Below are 18,863 nucleotides of genomic sequence, written 5' to 3'. Positions count from 1 at the left end.
CGGAAAATTATCGTCTAGCAAAATTTGTTATCATGACAGGCCTACGTATGGCACAGAGAAGAAGTTTCAGGATGAAGCAGTCTCTGCTGCAGCTGTACCTATTAGTGAAGCTGTCCAATCAGTCATGAATGAAAACACCTTTCCCACCTCTCTGCTGCAGCCCTCTCTCTCTGAGCTATCGATGGGGAGATGCTGCAGTGAGGAGCTCACACACACACACAAAAAAGATGCACTGCAGACACTATTGTGACTGTGCAAGGCTTCAGAAATGAGAATGAGATTGAATTTATTACGTTGATGCCTGTGAGAGATGTTCTGTAAATAGGTCTGAAGCTGAAGGTTGTATCACTCTGTTAATGTGAGCTCTCACTTCACTGCCACCTCATCTCTTTAAAGGAACATGTGTGATTGCTCTTTTACGTGTTATTCCTGTATCAAATTCTCAATATTTACAACCTGAACGAGCACTATTATGTTGGATTAGCTTTAGTTTCACTTTTAAATGCCTCTGCCAAACAACAGTTAACACGCTAGCCCTTGAGGCTAATGCTAGTTAGCACAGCTCAGTGACTGATATTAAATCTGACAGTTAAAATCTCGCCTCCAATTCTGACAGTGTTACAAACACTTTAAACATTTTAGCATTTAGACACTTACTTTCCACACTATTCCTCTGTTCAGCTCTTGTTTAGCGTTCTGCTCCTGTGGTGACATTATTGCAGCAAATTGTTCAGTGTGTCACTCTCAATTTTTGATATCATCAGTGTCAACACCAAGAGTAGAGAGCTGCTTCATCTTTCACAAGAAAAGCTTAATCCAGCAGCAGTGTTGGGCAGTAATGCATTACTAGTAACGCGTTATTGTAATAATATTACTTTTGCTAGTAACAAGTAGTGTGACGAATTACTCTTTAATTTTTAGTAATATTACTTCAGTTACTCTCTCTAAAAAATAACTTGTTACTCTGTTACTGTTGTTATAAACCCACAATGATTTAAAATGTTGAAATCCCCAGATTATTTTCATCGGGCGCATCAGCCGAGCAGCAAAATAGCTCACTTCATGGTTGCCAGGTTTGCGTTTTTTTTCTGTGAACTGGGCATCCTTTGGGGCGCTGCCACAGGTACTGTGTTTTGCAGAGGGGGTTGTTTTTCATTCGCCATACATACCTGGCAACCTTAGCTTGCTTGAAAGATGGAGCAGGACAGGCTAACATTTAGCGGCTGGAAATATGCCCATTATTTTTGCTTCGTCTGGAGTAAAGATGACAAGAACATTGTTGTTAGATGCAGATTGTGCCCCGGTACCAGATATCTTTCAACGGCAAGAAACACGACCTTAAACCTTCTAAAGCACCTACGTCGACAGCACAACAACATGAAGCTTGTCGAAATTAACAAGCCAATGAGCCTTCTGCTACCGTGGAGGGGGATCCCTGTTGTTCTGTTGTTGCCAATCAGAAGCCCTATCACAGGTTTTATTGTTGAAAAAAAACAATAAATGCTTTATTGGAAAAAAAAAGATGTTTAAAAAATTGTCTCTCATGCTTAGTTTGACCAGATGTGTGTTTCATATAGCATGTAAATTGATGCCTTCATGACTGCAGAAACGCACCTGCCTGCAATTTTACTGAAAACATTCACACAGAGGCCCTGTAAAAATTCAGAATCATGAAGAGAAAGGACACACTGACCAATTTTGTGGGGTGTAAATAAAAGTAATATAATCAGTATTGTAATATATTACTTTTGACAAGGAGTAATAAGTAAAGTAATAAAATTACTTTTAATATGAGTAACGAGTAATGAGTAATATATTACTTTTTTTCAGTAACAGGCCCAACACTGTCCAGCAGTGATATGTGAGACCTAATTAAAAATGAAAAATAATTAAAATCTCCCAGTAGACTTGTCACGATACTGGAATTCTAACTTAGATTCGATATTTTGAAAAATATTGATTTTTGATACAATTTTCGATACCAACCAGGGCTTGACATTAACATTTTTGCTCACCAGCCACTGTGGCTAGTTGTTAGCCAAATTTATTAGCCACTCAGCATTGTCACTAGCCACAATTTTGTTGTTGGATAATTATGTTTAATATGATGAAAGCAGACAAAAACATGCCAAAGTTTACTTGAACTAGATTTACAATTTTTTTAAATGTGAATGACCTCTGTTTACACTTAAATCAAGACTACAAAAATGTTTAACCCCATTATCAGGTATTCAGTTCTAAAATGGTTGTGCTCCTTTAATATGAAAATATGCAGACAATTAAGACAAAGTAATTTAAAGAAAAGTTTATTATTGCATTGAATGAAATTTGTGAAGGTTAGTTGAAAAGATAAAAACTAAACTGAAAAACTAGCAAGAAAAAATGTTTGCTTAGATATTTATTTACAACAGTAATTTTTCAGTAATAAACTAAGTACCATACTTTCTGGACTATGTCACTTCGTAGTATAATTATACTTTTTTTTTTTTAAGTTGTATCAATCAAAGAAAAAAATGCGTCATGAAGACGAAAACAGCAGATAGGCTAGAAGTCACACTGGACCATTAGTTTCATTTATTTAGAATGATTTGGTTTGTTTACAATATTTCCAGAGTGAACTTTCTACATTTAACTGTGATAAATGTTTGTACATTAGGAGGTTTAAATATTGTTCCTACCGGTCCTCGTATCTGTGACCAGTTTCTCTTCTCTCGGTGAGTGTTGCTGGTGAGATCAGTGCAGTGTGAGTTTAAATGAGCTCCGTCCTCACTTTTAAAAAGTTAGAGGAGTTTTGGCGCTAGTTTGTGACTTAAACCCCGGAATCTGTTTACAATAGAGAGCGAAAAAGACATGAGTGAAGTTTTAAATCACGTTATCAGGAGCTTGACACCGTGAGCTGTCAGGCTGTCCTTGGAAAATGCCTTCCAAGGTCAAAACTTTTCATAAATAGATATTTCGTCCATTAAATACAAATTAAAGCCACGTGTTTGATTTGTTTTCTACATGTAGCCCACCTTTACCCACTATTTACTATGTTACTGTGTAAAAAATCCCGTGTCCCTTTAATGTTCGAAACCCACTCTTATTACGATCTAACATGCAGAGAAACCAAATCACTGTCACACTCCCCCAAGATTAGATGAAATTACCAAACTTTTCAATTAAATGCAAACTTCCAGTTTACTGAACATTTATACAATAAACTTTATAACATGTAAACCAACAATAAATCATCATTTCTCCTGAAAGCTGTCTTTTTTCAGTTTCTTACCTTAAAATAATAACCCATATAAGGGGCCCTCTTACCATTCACACACACGCTCACACCAGCCCTCTTATAAAGCTTACAAAACCCCATAGCTGCAGGCCTGAGCGATTCTTGGGGGCGGTGAGGCCCAAAACTTAATGGTCGCTTCAGTCTCGGAGCAAACCAAAATAAAACTAGCTCTTGCTAGAAGGTGCCCTCCGCTCAGGCCGAGGACCCTAATAATCCTGAGCTTGTAGTTCAGTCAGTACTCACAGCCTCCAGTCCAAGTTCACGTGAAGAGAAACCCAAACCGTGTCTTAAGATGGCAGCTCGATCATCCCTCTTCACTGAATGCAGGAATAGACTTTGGCAGGCGATGTCCAGGAAAGAAAAAATAACATCCACACTTTGCACTTTTTCAGCAGTCTATTAGCACTTCGACAACGACCAATCTTTATATCCAGTCAGGAATGACGAGAAAGTCTTCATAGAACCGTTGGCGGCGCTACATCCGCTAGACCAGCGAATGCTACATGCTACGGTGCTAAACTGCTTCAAAAGTTCTTTAAACAACCTACTGCAGGGCAAACTTCGGGCAGAAATGTCCATAGGTAATCCAGAAGCAATAGGTGAGTGTTCATTGACGACCATTGAGATAACAGCCCAGGAAACTATTCTAATTACTCAAAAATAGCAGCCACATGGCGGATTCAACATGCGTCTCTCGAGGTCAAGCTAGCGCATCCCACTTCCGGTTTGACTTAGTAAAGCTAACATACAAAACTGATTGGCAAGGGTTGCATACACAGCACTTCCTGTTAGCTCTTTCACAATAAAACCAAAATAAATACATAATTTTTTTTATATTTCACTCGTTTTTAATGGATTCTCAGATACTTTTAACAGCTTTAAAATCTTTTTAACACATACATGAAATACAATTTTGACCATATTTATACAACTTTTAACTTATTGATTCCTTTAAATATTTTGAATTGTAACATCTGTTATGAACTTATGATCTATTATATTCATTTATTGATATGTTTGTCTGGTTACCTACATTTCTCTGTCGTAGACCCTCCAGGGGGACTTAGACCTGAACCACACATATATGGGTATTTTTTGACCGCATATTTTTCTCCTCATTTCAAAAAAATCTTTGTCCAAACCACAGAAATATTTCTGTTCATACGAAGACACAAAACTGAAAATCGCCTCTGAAGCCTGCCAGTGCCATATCTGACCAATAAGTGGCAGGTTAGCCAAATGTGAAAACCATAGAAGAAGAACATTATGAGCAAGCACAGTCAAAAACAGGAGGGAGAAGCAGTCAACGGAGTGAGGAGATGGTGGAAAAAAAACACAACAAATATAATTGAGTCGTTTGTGTGGATGGATGATGAAGTGGATTGTTACTTCATGAACATCAACAACATCATCATTAACAATATTACATTCATTTGTAGAGCTGTGATGAAAGCAAAAAGTGCAAAGAACATAAAAATAGAGCTGTAAATGTCGACCATTGTTCTTGTTGGCTACCGTTGCTACAGTGACTTGTTGCTAGGCGCTTGACGCCATCGCAGATATCTTGCTGATTTCTTAATTCTTTGACTCATGATGCATACTATATCGACCATTGTTCTTGTTGGCTACCGTTGCTACAGTGACTTGTTGCTAGGCGCTTGACGCCATCGCAGATATCTTGCTGATATCTTAATTCTTTGACTCATGATGCATACTACGTATGACTTGTCTCTTAAAGTTGAAGCAAATTTTGAAAAAGAAAAAAAAAAAAAATCCTCCATCAGGGTATCAGCAGGGGAACATTTCAGCAGCTTATACAGCATGTAAACATGAGTATTAATCTCAGATTTGAACACGTTGTAGAGGATGTCTGTGCTAGAGGGGGAGGAAGTTGTGCATGTTGCAACAAATTATTATCATTATTACCAGTGGATACCTGCATTTTATCCTTCACAAGTTGTGCAGAATTTTAGGACATGGAGGAAAAAAAACCCCAGAAAAATCAGGAAAATTTGTCTCAGAACCCATCACAGATTCTTTAATGTATGTTTATAACTAATTTTGCCATCAGACTGTACTTCAGTAGGGTACCACTGTATCACATTGTTTATTTTGTGTTCCAGCTTATCTTGTTGTATACATCACACACCATCTTGTTGTGCTGCATGGTAATGTAAGGCATGGTATTTTATTGTTACACTATCACACCTTCCCAGAGCTGAAGATAAACATCTTCACACATTTTATTTTGATCCTTTTAAGTGTGACTCAGACAACAGCTGTAGACTTTCACTTTAGAGAAGCTTGAACCAGCAAGGACTCAGTCTTGTTTTTATTGGTTTGAATATGTTCAGAGCTTTGAAAGTCCTGTTATTCATTCAATGTTGCACAGACCCTCAAACTTACTGTCTGTCTACAGATCAGGTCTTTGAAAACCACCTCCACCCTCAACCTCCCATGAGCAGGAGAATAGTTAATGTAGTAATGGCTTTATATTGTAAAACATGGTCAAACTTCCTGCATGCTCCCTCAGGATGACTCTGCACACTCTGCAGAATGGTATCACTTTGGCTCAGCACTCCACCACCACATTTCTCCAGCCCGTGTGGTATTTTTCTCTTGGCTTTTTTGAAATAAACTGTCAGAGTACTTTTATTGTCCATCCGTAATACCTGAAGAATCTGTGGTTGGGGAAATAAACTTGTCCATTTGGGCTCTTTCTGGCACCTTTGGTGCACACAGTCGATTTTTCAGGGAACTTGTCTGCTCTGCACTATTTTGCACTGACCCAGCAAACCACCTATGGGGCCTATCTTTTATAGATCACTGAACTTACAGCTGAGCTCCAGCCAGCATTAAAAAATTGTCACAAACATGACATGATTCGCTTGCCAGTTAAGGGACATCAGAAGACAGGGAGGAAGGCTTTATGGATGATTCCTTACTTTTGAGTTATCAGAGCATGAAGGGAAGCTTTCTGGAACACTGAAGACTATCAGTCGGTGAGATCATGATTCCCTCTGCTACGTTTACAACAGGAGAAGACAAAATCAGGAGCTGCTTTTGTACTTGTGATATCTAAGCGTACGTCTCGCACAGACACAGAGAGGGTTCATCCTCCACAGTGAGAGTTTAACAGATCACAAACTTAACATATTTTATAACTTGTTACTGTCTTTTGTAAATAAGTGTTAAACATTATTATGGAGTGTTTTCACAGTTTCTCTCCTCTTAACTTCGGATACTCAATGTGACAATGGGAAAATAGAATCAGGCTTTTGAAACTGGAAAGATCATAGACTAAAGTGAACTGATAGCTTTAGTATAAACAGACATCCAAAATATCTGGAGCTATACTTAAGGGCAAAATTTTTAAGTTTGATAACTTCAAAAATAACAAGTTATAGGGACACACTATTCATTTCAGTATTTATATTCATTTCTTTATTTTGAACCAGGCTGTTTACATGTTTATTTTTGCTGTAGGGATAGGCTGTTTTGCCTGGAGGTGAAAGCTTTTCCCCTTGTTTCTGCTGCCAGCCTCAAGCAGGGACGGAGCCAGGATTTCAGTTTTGGGTGGGCCAAACCAATTTTAGGGGGGCCTTAGATTACAAAAGTAGGACAACTATTCACATATAGATATAAATATATTACTGTTTAGAGCAGATTTGGTGGCTCTTTGCTTGTTTAAGATTTGATTGCATTTTTGTAACATTGTAGTGCATCAATTGGACCTCCCTGCGATTCCTCTCCATGGTATTGGCTAAAACAGGGGTGTCAAACTTATTTTCATTGAGGGCCACATCAGCATATTGGTTGCCCTCAAAGGGCCAGATGTAACTGTAAGACAGTATAAAATGTAGCTTAATATAACTTAAAATAAATGCAACTACTGCTCCAAAAATATACCCTCTGAAAAAGTCTTTGCAGGCATTTTCTTCAAGCTAGCTTTCTCTGCCATGTTGTTTTTGATTGGGGTTTTCTTGAACTCATCCTGTTGAGGTTGCAGTTTGCATTTTAAATCTTGCTCTATTTGTTGTTTTTCTTGAAGGCTCACTTTGGTGTACTAAGCTCTGTGTTTGATGTCAAAATGCTAACGCAGATTGTACTCTTTGACAACCAACACAAAAGACCTACTAGTTTCTCTCCTTCAAGTACAAACATAAATTCACCTTCCCATCTTTTCTGAAACAGCCTTCATCTGTATCAACTTTTCTCTTCCTGGACTTTTTGGGATCATTGTTTTATTTCTCAATTTCATCAGTTCAGAAAATGGCACTGATGTAAAAACACTGCGATCCAGTGGTGGCAAGCTGTGACTTGGTGGGTAACATAATCGGTAGGCATTATGAGAAACAAAGTTTGTGGTCAATGCACCCTTTTGACTTATCTGTTATAAAACAATCAGACCTTTTAAGCTCTCGTGGGCCATAAAATGGTGTAGCATGCCACATTTGGCCCTCAGGCCTTGAATTTGACATATGTGGGCTAAAGAGTAGGGATGCACGGATATGAACATTTTGGCCAATACTGATATCTGATATTAATATTGCTGTTATGGCCGATAACTGATGTTTACCGATATCAATATTGGTGAAAAAAATAAAAAATACAATCTGAGATGGTTTGTCAAGGTAGTTCAGAGAGAAAGAGTGGCACAATCATGAGAAAAGACGACCATGGAGAGGATCAAGGATGGATTTTGTTTGTTTTTTGGATCAAAAACAGGAAGGGAGATTTAAAAGAAGAAGGTTCACTCTTTTTAAGTAGTTTTGGTGTTTACATAGTCATAGAAAACATTATTTTTTCATTCAAGATGCTCTGAAAATGGCCAGTAGCGGACGAGTAAATATCAGCCCACTTTTACCCATAGGTCAATGCCAATATGTTAAAAAATTGACCAACACCGGCCGATACCGATATTGATACCCCTATTGATACCAGTATATCATGCATTACTACTCAAGAGAAGCTCTTTAATGCACCAGCATCCTGCACCGCCTCAACCTTTTATCTATTATGGGCAGTAAAAGCAGCGACATTAATCACAGCTAAATTATCGAAAGTCTACAGTCTTCCCCGAAATCAGCCCCACCAGTGTAACACAAGGTTGAATGTTTTATAACTCTGTTTAAGTGTTTTGTTTTTGTTTTTTTCCAATAGGCTGAAAGATTCCCACACTCAGCTCATTTTATTAAGGCATCTAATACAAATTGAAAAGTGACAAAATTTTAGGATAATCCTTTTCGACTGATTTATGACAACAATAATAATAATGATAACAATAATAATAATAATAATAATAATAATAATAATAATAATAATAATAATAATAATAATTATTATTATTATTATTATAATAATAATAATAATAATAATAATAATAATAATAATAATAATAATAATAAAAATAAAAATAATAATAATAATAACAAAGAAAAAATAATTCAAAGAAAAGTGGGCTTGTCAGAGAGTGGGTGGGCACCCATAACACAGCCCCTGACTTCAAGTGGAATTTTGACTTTTTAGCACTTCTGCATGGGCTGCATGTTTGTAGACCAGAGGTTTCTTCTTCAGATAGAGGCACACTTATGCAGACTTGTCCTTTAGAGGGAATACAGTCTTCTAGATCCAAGCAAAAATACGTTAAAGTCTTTAACTGTCACTCCAAACCCCTGGGTGACATCTCATTTGGCTAATTCAGCTACTGATATGGAGAAGTCTTTGGGGAAGACCTCAATGATGACAGACAGCGGGCGCAGGCGATACGTTATGACTTCTAGAAGTTCTGAGTCCACAGACACACTCCAGCTGCCTTGTGGGGAAGAATAATCTACCCATCAATACCTCCTCCCAGATAATGTCAGCCCTTCCAGACCAATGCACAATCAACCTCCCTCCACCCACTCTTTCCACACACAGGCACACACTCACACACTCTCAGGAAGAGCAGCGGGTTGATGGTTTGTGAAATAATCTCACTGAAAACCTTCATCAAATGTTGTATTTAACAGAGTGAAAAAAACAAGCCCCTCATGCCAGAACACTCTGCACCTTTTTAAACACTCCTGAGACCAGTTTAATCTGCATCTCGTCCAGCTAATTAGCAGTTTGTGTGATTATGAATCCACCAGGGGATGCTTTGATGTCGACTCGGCATGCAGGAGACACTTTTGGCTCAACTTGAATGGATACAATCTGTTTTAGCGCTATGTGACGAGAGACACACAAACACAAACCTTTACACATCTCATCTCGTGAGTTTCTTTGATAGTAGAGTGGAGGGGACTGATGCAACTTGATGGTCACAAAACAAGAGATAAAGAGTTTAAACATATTTTTAATCTCGCATTCATGCAAACACTGGATCATGTTTGCTATTAAAGACAATGTCAATCGCAATTTTCTTCCATCTAAGTCATCTGTTTTTATATTCTGCATACTACTTTGGGTCAGTTTATGACTGGAAGCTAAACTGAGAGTTGGCCAGGTCAGAAACAAGATTAAAAAAAGCGCTCCATAATAAGTTTAATAAAGTAATGCTCAGATAAATAACAATGAATACACAGTTAATAGCCTGTATCACTAACCTGTCAGTGCAGTCTGTTTACTGTGATTGTCTCTTGCAGCTGTAAGCCAGACAACGAAGCATCAGATTGCACATTTTTCCATTGACACTAGTACATGTGAACAATAGGTAACACCTGCTTCAATAAAGCAAAGGTTTATGCACACAATTTTTGTTGCTGTGCTGCTTCTTTTTTAATTTTTACCGGTTGCTGTGAGGACTATCTGTTTGTTGCTGATTGCAGTGACACTTTTGGTTGGAGTGGCTAGTGTTTTGCTGGATAAAGACTCTGTTTCCCATGACCACCATCACCCCTGTTGTAAGGACTCTTGCCAAAGCGTGCATTTGTTTTGGAGAGCAGATCATCTTTTTAACACTACTTTTCTTTAAGACAAGTTTTCCTGGGATGCAGAGCAACTCATTAATGTACTTACTTGTAGTTACATCAGAGCTATTGTTTGAAATGTGACAATAGTCAAACTTTGTAAACTCAGCTTGTAGTTCAGTGTCCAGCAGGTATAGGGATGGATACCTTTTACAATTCAAATGATATGGTACCAATGCCCGTGACCTGGCAATCGCTTTGGGTACTCATCAGTACCAGTTTTCGGTGCTTTTGTGTGTTAATGTGGAAATAAACATAAAAGTGTGTAATAATAAAATCTCAGTTCTTTTTTTTTTTTTTTTTTTTCAATTTTACACATTTATTCTTCAACATATAACCTTGCAGTGCTGTGTTCATGTTCAGCATGGAAAATCGTCTACTCTTCCACTCCCTCACAGTCACATAGATGTGTTTAGGTGCCTAAACATGGAACCTTTTGATTTTACGTGAATCGGTACTTCGTACAACAGACAGTATTTGGTCAGTGCCTATAAAAGCATGTGAGCAGACTATCTGTTTGGTGTTACTCTGAGACATGCCTATAACGTGAAGACCAGGGGTCTGCAACCTGTGGCTCTGGAGCCTCCCTGAAGTGGCTCCTTCTGACCTTGACAAAGAAAATCATTAAGATAAAAGCTTTTCTTGATCCAATTCTTTATTTATTTCCTTTTTTTTTTTTTTTTGCCTTTTTGCCATCAAATTGAGTTAAACCAAACCAAAGTTTTAATAATTTGTCAACTAGAACATGCATATATGTTTCAAGAAATTAGCAAAAACAAAAAAAGTACAGTTGAAAGACATTTCCAGAACAAGCACAACACATTTTCTGAAAAGCACCAAATTAAAGAGGATCAAAAGTGATCGCTTTTGAAAACTGTTAGTTAGTTGAGATCAAAGTCATATTTTACAGCCATAAAACATCAGCCGTATCAGCCATAGCCATGAAACTTCCTAATTTATGTTTATATTTTTGCCAAGCTGCTAAGCAGCAGCTGTATTGGCTTTTTATACAACTTAAGTGGGCTAGTTTTTATTTTAGTAGTTTACACATATATGAAAAGGGCTAAAGTAGGCCTACATATTTCAATCTTTCTACATTGTTTCAAAGTAAGCCTAAACACTACACTTCTGTTTGAGGTTTTCTTTTGTTATGAAAAAACAGACAAAGAATAAAACTTATAAAACTTTTCAAGCTGTGTTATGTTTTGCAGCTCCAGACTATTTGTCTTTGGTGGAAGAGGACGAAAAATGGCTCTTTTGATAGTAAAGGTTGCAGACCCCTGGTGTAGAGGGTAAAATGTAATGTCAGTGAATCCTGGTTATGTCCTACCAGAGCTTATCTACCAACTCTAACGCCACCAAGCAGAGCTAACGTAACCTCACTCTTCATTTTATTGATAGACTCTCAAGTTTGAACAGACCACTGCAGAATAACTGCTGACTGTGGGTTGGAATCAAAATGATCAAAAACAGATTAGCCCTTGTTTTAGCCTGTGCTCTAGCACTCTCCTTTCAGTTTTCTTCTGCTTTTCTGTCCTTTTTCTGTCTGACAGTTAAGCTCCAGTGTACACCAGCTCGACAAAACTAATTGTTTTCTTCAGAAAAAAACACAGATCTAGCTTCTTACTGCTACACTTTGCTCGCTAGTGTGGTGCTATCAAAGGGTTTTGTGTTCTGGAGATAAAATCCAACCCAACCACAAGATCACTCAGAGAGTCCCCACAGAGCCTTTAATGTTTGGCTGGGTTTCTTTCTTTCTTTCTTTCTTTCTTTCTTTCTTTCTTACAAAGCTATGTTGAATGTGTTGTCTTTCCTTTTTTGTCACACTGTAGTGTATAATAAAGATGTCTGGGGATAGGAAACTCTGAATGTGGAAACCTCAAAATGCTAAAAGAACGTGTTGGAGTGACAAAACAACAGAAACTGTGACCACTGCAAAATAACTTATCATTTGTTTATCGCGTTCAGTCTGTCAGCTGCCTGATCTCTGAACAGGAGTGTAACATATTTTATTCTGCTGCAAAGACTGATGAAATATGAGACACTTTTCCCTCTGCTGCTACAGCAAAATCTGCTCCGTGACTCTGGAAAAGCTCTGAGGAAAACGATCAATACTACAAAACTGAACATATTCATTAGATTTGCACGTAGAATGCTCTCCCTGGCCCACACAGAAAAATGTACTTCATCCCAAAGCCTGTCTCTAATCAGCTCAGCTGTATCTCTGACAGCTTATTGCACCTCTTAATGCAATTACATACACAATAAGGCCTCTACATGGAGCATTTTCCAGTTTTCCACGGCTGAATGAATGCGCTGAGTGGGGATACATTACTGGAATGCATGTGCAGATCATACATAATGCAGACTAATCTCTCAGGCAGATATGGCAACCAAAATAGAAGCTGTGATCTTTGATGCAACACTGCTGAAGGCACTTCATTATCATAATTCCATACAATTACACGTTATCTCAGCCAGCTGGGTGAAAGTGATCAGGCAGTGTCAGGATGATGAAGTTTTGGGGAAAGACCCAGAGTTGGTGAAGACTTCAAACCCTAAAATCAGCAAAGAATAAAATACACAAATGACTAAAATCTGGGAGTTTTAAAAACATGCAAACAGAATAACGCCTGACTGCGCATGGTGGATGTTGTCTGCCTCTCAAAAGAGAGTAAGATCACATTTCAGCACATTGTTAGCAAAGGGGAGCCCCTGTGCGCTCCCACAGGAGGCAGGGAGACAGGGGGTGCAGCTGCTGATGGAGAGCGACTCTCCCGTGCTGTGTTCGTGCGCAGAATGAGCGATGCGCTCCCGCTGCTCTCATCCTTTGGAGAGCTGGGGCGATGGTGGCACAAAGAGATAAAGTGTACTAACACAATAGAGGTGATTTAAGGATACTGATGCTCCTCTATGCATAACAAAAACCACCGGAAAGACTGTTAAATTCACGCACCCCTTCCCTTTAGACACCCACCAAAGTATCTTCTACCCTTACCGCATAGCAGCTGCATCCAGGCGCACGTCTTGTAGACCGTGGCGGTGTTGCAGAAGAAGAAGAGGGCGAAGCAGCCGATGCAGGTGAGGATGAGCACCATAGACATCAGGACGAAGAAAGAGGCCGCCTTGAAGGCTCCTGATGGGATGGCGCTGAATTCAGAGAAGCTGCCCTGGCACAAGAGCTCCCTGTTGGAGTTCCCGTTGCCCACACAGTAGTGAAACAAGCCGAAGTAGCCAGCGTGGGGGGTGTTGATGCTGTCACCGATCCAGTAAGGCTGGAAGAAGACCACCACGTTGATGATGGCCAAGCAGATGGTGAAAATCGCCCACAGGACCCCAATGGCCCTGGAGTTGCGCATGTAGTTGTCATGGTAGAGTTTGGATGCTTCCTGGGAAGGCAGCATTTTCTCTCCCGCCCCCCAGCCCCCCGCACAGATGTCCAAAGGTCCAGTGACTCCCTCTTCTCCTGGAGAAGCTCAGTCAACCAGCAGAACTGGATCCTGCTCTGTTTGGAGTGCTCTCTCGTTCCTCCTCCTCCTCTCTCCAGAACAGTCAATCACTTCAGTGGTGAAACGTGATTCAGCTGACGGGGGAAGCCTCCTCTCTCCCCTTTCTGCTCTCCCCCTCTTCTGTCCTCTCCCCTGCTCCTCTCAGCGCGTAAAGACACAGCAGAGCCGACAGCCGAGCTTACGGAGCCAAAAACAGCGACCAATGATGGACGGGCTGAGCATCATTGTCTCCTTCCAGCATTTCACCGCCTCTTACAGGACGCGCTCTCTTGTGCATTCAGACCCAACAGGCTTCAGATGAGAGATGAGATGCAGCGGCAGATTTTCCCCGAGATGATGACGAATCCTCCAGAAAGGAACAAAGATCCAAAAGAAATAGACGGAGACCCTGTAGCTGCCTTTGACATACTTCAATCAAACCTGAAACTTGGCTTCAGGAGAATGTCCACGCATGAAAATGTACAAAATATGAATAAGTCCTTCAGCAGCGCGCACACAGACGACCCCGTGACAGTGGTTTTGGAGGCTGTGACTCCTTCTCTCCCTGGTCGTCTCTCCCTCTCCTCCTCTGTGCGCTCTCAGCCTGTCTCTGTCTCTCTTTCTCTCTTTCTCTCTTTCTCTCTTTCCCTGGGCGCGCAACCGAGGAACACCGTCGACTTGTGGATGGATTTTGAAATTGCAAAACAAGAACTCCCATTTATGGCCAGGTACTGTATATAGTGCAATATAAACAAGGGATTATGATCGGAATACAACCCGTTTTTGAACCTTTCAAAATAAGCTCAAACATATGTGTATATATATTTGACTATGTATGTATGTATACATTTTTTTCATAGATACCTGTGTATTAGACTTTAGGAATTTTTATCTCTGCACTTGTTCGTTTGTCTCGCCCCTGCCTGTACAGGAGGATTTGGGCTACATGTGGCATTTGAAGTCATATAGACAGTTTTCTTTTGAATCAGGTTGACCTGTTATTGATTGTGTGTTTAAATTATTCAGTTATTAAATAATTCATATATTTTTCCTACTTTTATTTATTCTATTTTTTATCTATTATTATCATAAATAAAAATATTTATTTATTTATAAATATTTATTTTCATAAATAAAATATTTATCAATATTTTTATTTATTTTTGTAATTTTGACAAATATTACGTTTCCTATATGAAAATTCAAAAGCTCAATTATTGTATTTGTTATGCATCTTGAAAATGTCAATAAAATTTTTTTGCTTGAGTTCACAAGTTTTTTTTTTATCTTCTTTTTCCCAAGATTTGAAAACAGAGCACTGGAATTCAATTTCAGCGCAGTTATCAACACAAACTGGGTTTCTAAAACAAAATCAGTATCAAATCAAGGAAAAAAGAAAGTTGGAATTATCCCTCAATGATTAAGAAAAACAGGGGGGAAAAAACGAAAAACAAAACAAAACAAAACAAAAAAAACCCGTATCTATCACCCCCTAACCTGTCACCATGGTCTCCCAGCTTGATGGCCTTCATTTAAAGAAAGATTTTTCCATGCAGATATTTATCAAATCACAGGCACATCCAAAGTTAGGTCTGAGGTCCCCCAGCTTTTATCTTACAATGTATCAAATATGTCACTGAAATTGATCATGTTCTAAATTATGTGTAAATTTTCGTTTTCTGTCAAGGTCTCAAACAAAACCAAAGTCTATCCAGTAACGTCTCACTGAACAACATTTGGACTCTGCCTAGGCTACTTGTATAAAGCTAGAGCTCTTAACATTCTGTAGAAACTCAACAACTCTTACAGCTGATGTATTTACATAAATGTATTTATAGTGTTGTGAAAATGTGCTTCATGAACATCAGAGTTAAAAAAAGAAACCATTAGAGGACACAAGAGAAGATTTAAGTTACTCAATGGGACAGAAATGATTTAAAAAAAGGTGCAGATAAAAAGCTCAGAGGCCAAGATGAGAAATATTTGGGGCTAAAAATATTGTGTTTTTCAAAATAGTCTAAAAAACAATAATGATAAAATCCAGATCCTGATCCTGCCACAAAAAAAATTCTGACATATTTCCCCATATTGCCCCCTAATGGAGAACATTTCCCTTGAGAAAAATCAGTTTGCTGATGTTTACCCAGCACATAACACTGCAGAAAACTGACCACTTCATTTGGTACCAAAAGACACCTGAGGGACAGGTCAGCTTTGATTTCATGATAGAGTATATGTTTGTCCACACTTAGAGATAGATTTTTTTTTTACAGAAATCACTAAAACAAAAGTAGTTAACAAATAGAGTATTAATGTCACTTTAATGGTTACTAAATATGGTAATTGGCCCTGGTTTAAGTTTTTTTGTCTGTTACTGTCATACATTTTAATTGTAATACAGTTTTCATTTTGCTCAGAGAACTGTTGAAGCAGAACTGACAGCAGTTTGAATATTAATATGTTCTACACTTGAAAATCTCAATTTTGAAAAACTTAAAAAAGAATGATAAAATAGAGAGCTTGTTGGTCCATGAAGTAGTTTGACAAGAAATGTTTGAAAGCAGCGTGGGGAAGCCTTGTTTGCCAATGTACCAGCACATGAAGTATTCATGAAGTGCAGCTGAATGATCAATATTAATACTGACTGCTGGATTGGACTTTGCAGTCTCATGTATAAATTAATTTCACAAAATTGCTTGGAACAAACTGTCTTTTGAGACTAAAGATGAAGATTACTCCAACATAAATACCACGAGACTGTGAGCCAAGACGACGTTAAGTTCAGGGCTGGCTGGAGGCGGTGGATTGTTCCAGATCTCAATCCAAAGACAATATTTATTTCTGCTTTTTAAATAATGGCAGTCCAAAATTACGTTATTCCAATGTCTTCTAGGAAATAATCACACTTTACAGATCTTAAATGTTCAAGTTACCCTGAAATGTTTTATGCCACACGTGGATAGATCATCTGTCTTTTTTAATAACATCTCTTTGACTTATTTTTGGATCTTCTTCCCAGAGACTGCTGACACACAGCCCTCTACAAAAGTGGAAACAGCAGAGTTTTAAGTGTCATGGGTACTTTTGACAGCAGGAGTTTGGCTGAATTTCTTGTTGAGTTGAGTTATTCAAATTGAATATGCATTTGAATTCCTGAGCTACAGTTTCATTATTCATAACTACATTTTGCCAGTGAAAGTGCAGTGACGTGACAGCAGCAGAGGATCAGGAATCTGTCAAAGCTCCCTGAGGTGAAGCAGGCGTGGGAAGAGGTAACGGTGACTGTGTCCTCATCTCCTCCAGCACCAAAATGGCTGCACAGGGCTGATGGTGGTTTAATGAAGTGCATGGCTGTTTGTGTAACAAGCACAGTTAGAGTGTGACATGAACACAAGAATGTTAGTGAATCCTACTACATGAAATGACAAGAAACACAGCACAGTTTTTCATCATACTAGAGTTTGCATTATTTCTGCTGCTCCAGGATTACGCTTACAATAAACCAGACACACCTGTTGGTTCACAGGTATCATGGTTGTTGATCTTAAGAAACTAGTATCCAGAGGGCTTCATAATCTCCAATAATAGACTTTCCCAGAGTGGATCCATTTCCATACTTGTAGTAAATCTATATTTCATAAATACAAGTAGAGTTCAAGGTTTGGGAGGCACTAACTCTGTAGTGGTTTGGCAGAATCATTTTTGTTTCCAGTTGGGTCTATGAGTGTATTGTCTCAGGCTGAATTAGGAGGAACCCAAGTTAATAAGACAGTTACAAATATTTATCAAACAGAGATGGTATAATACTGAAATAATTTTGGAGTCACTCTATCACTTGAACTCTACTTGGAGATCAGGGTTATTAGGAGGTTGTCTGCCCTGATAAAATCCATCCCCAGCTGGGGTTCACGTGAAGGTTATGGAGGAACCGGCTGATGAGACGAAGGGATAACTGATGATGTTGACCAAGGCTGGTAAGATGAAGAAACCGATAAAATTGTTAGGATCAGGTAATTATGGGGTTGAGGAGAGTTGCATGTTGGGAAAGAAAAAGCCATGTTTAAAACAGCTGCAAAAAATGTTATGGTTAAAAATCAGGGAGTGTCTCTGTGCTATTTAACAGATACATGGGAATGAGAGCAGCCAGTGGCTATAAGTATGAGCGAGCTTGCATGGAGGAGTGATCAGAATTTAATCTTCCGGACTGAAATATCCCTACAGCTTAATATCATAAAGGACATAAAGAGTGGCCTGAATAAGAGATAAAACTGCTCCTTGTCTCTATTTAAGTCAGTTTTGAACTCCGTAACATACCAAGCACTGAACAAAGAAAAGCTTTACAGTGAAAAAGATGGCCTGGGTTTTAACACAGTAGATAAATGTATTGTATTTGGAAAAAAGGACAGAATAAAGATGACTTGTCCTGTTATAAAGTTAAATTTACACTGTTCATCAAGAGTATGACATTATGGGGGCTTGTTGCTAAATATGTTGAGCACTGTTTTTATCTGTTCTCCAAAAACATAATCAAAGGACTGTTTATTTGTCCCACTTATTTTCTCACTGGGAATGAATAAAAAGTGTCATGTATGCATGTATAATTTTCTAATCAGTTTCATGTCATTTTTTAAAACATTGGTTCTGTCTTGTTTAATGACAACCACTTTTAAACTAAATGCAGATTTACACATATTGCTGAACTGCTCGGTGCATGATGCCACCAATGTGACTTCCTAATTCAGTATTTGTGTACCAGCAGTTTCTTATCTTACTCATCTTGTGTAAGCTTCATACAGAACCATAACTGACCTTTGAACTAGATGTTTGTGGTAAAACTTTGTTAAGAGAGTGTAGGCAATAAAAACAACACCTGAACATGGGCTTAATTCAAAAACTAAACCATATTTGAGAAAAAGATGGCCTCATTCAATGCTGTAATGACTCTACTTTAAATAGAAAACCAAGGACAGTGATAAAGTATAAAGATGGCTTCTGTGAATGTTTCAGCTCCGAGGCTGAAAATGCTTTTGGGTTTGATTATTGTGTTGATGTTGTTCTTTAAAAGATCAAAATAAATAGCAAATATCTTTGATTTTCTCATTTATGTTTTGCTTTGGGAGAAATGAGAAACAGAAGATGGATACA

The 18,863-nt window shown here is 38.4% G+C and overlaps 1 protein-coding gene across 2 annotated transcripts in view; it reads right to left on the bottom strand.

The window, feature by feature from the left end:
* lhfpl4a (LHFPL tetraspan subfamily member 4a) overlaps positions 1 to 14,332 on the bottom strand; it is a 74,775-nt gene extending 60,443 nt beyond the window's left edge. For both annotated transcript variants that reach the window (XM_074669649.1, XM_074669656.1), the window contains exon 1: positions 13,229 to 14,332. In XM_074669649.1, the coding sequence (XP_074525750.1) occupies positions 13,229 to 13,634 (406 nt within the window). In that variant the 5' untranslated portion in view covers positions 13,635 to 14,332. The remainder of the gene's footprint in view (positions 1 to 13,228) is intronic.
* Between the last annotated feature and the right edge of the window lie 4,531 nt (positions 14,333 to 18,863).

Source organism: Halichoeres trimaculatus, unplaced genomic scaffold (assembly GCF_033239565.1).
Source record: "Halichoeres trimaculatus isolate MK-OKI-2021-1 unplaced genomic scaffold, fHalTri1.1 fHalTri1_scaffold_1, whole genome shotgun sequence".
Classification (NCBI taxonomy): Eukaryota; Metazoa; Chordata; class Actinopteri; order Labriformes; family Labridae; genus Halichoeres; species Halichoeres trimaculatus.
This window is presented reverse-complemented; position numbering and strand designations above follow the sequence as displayed.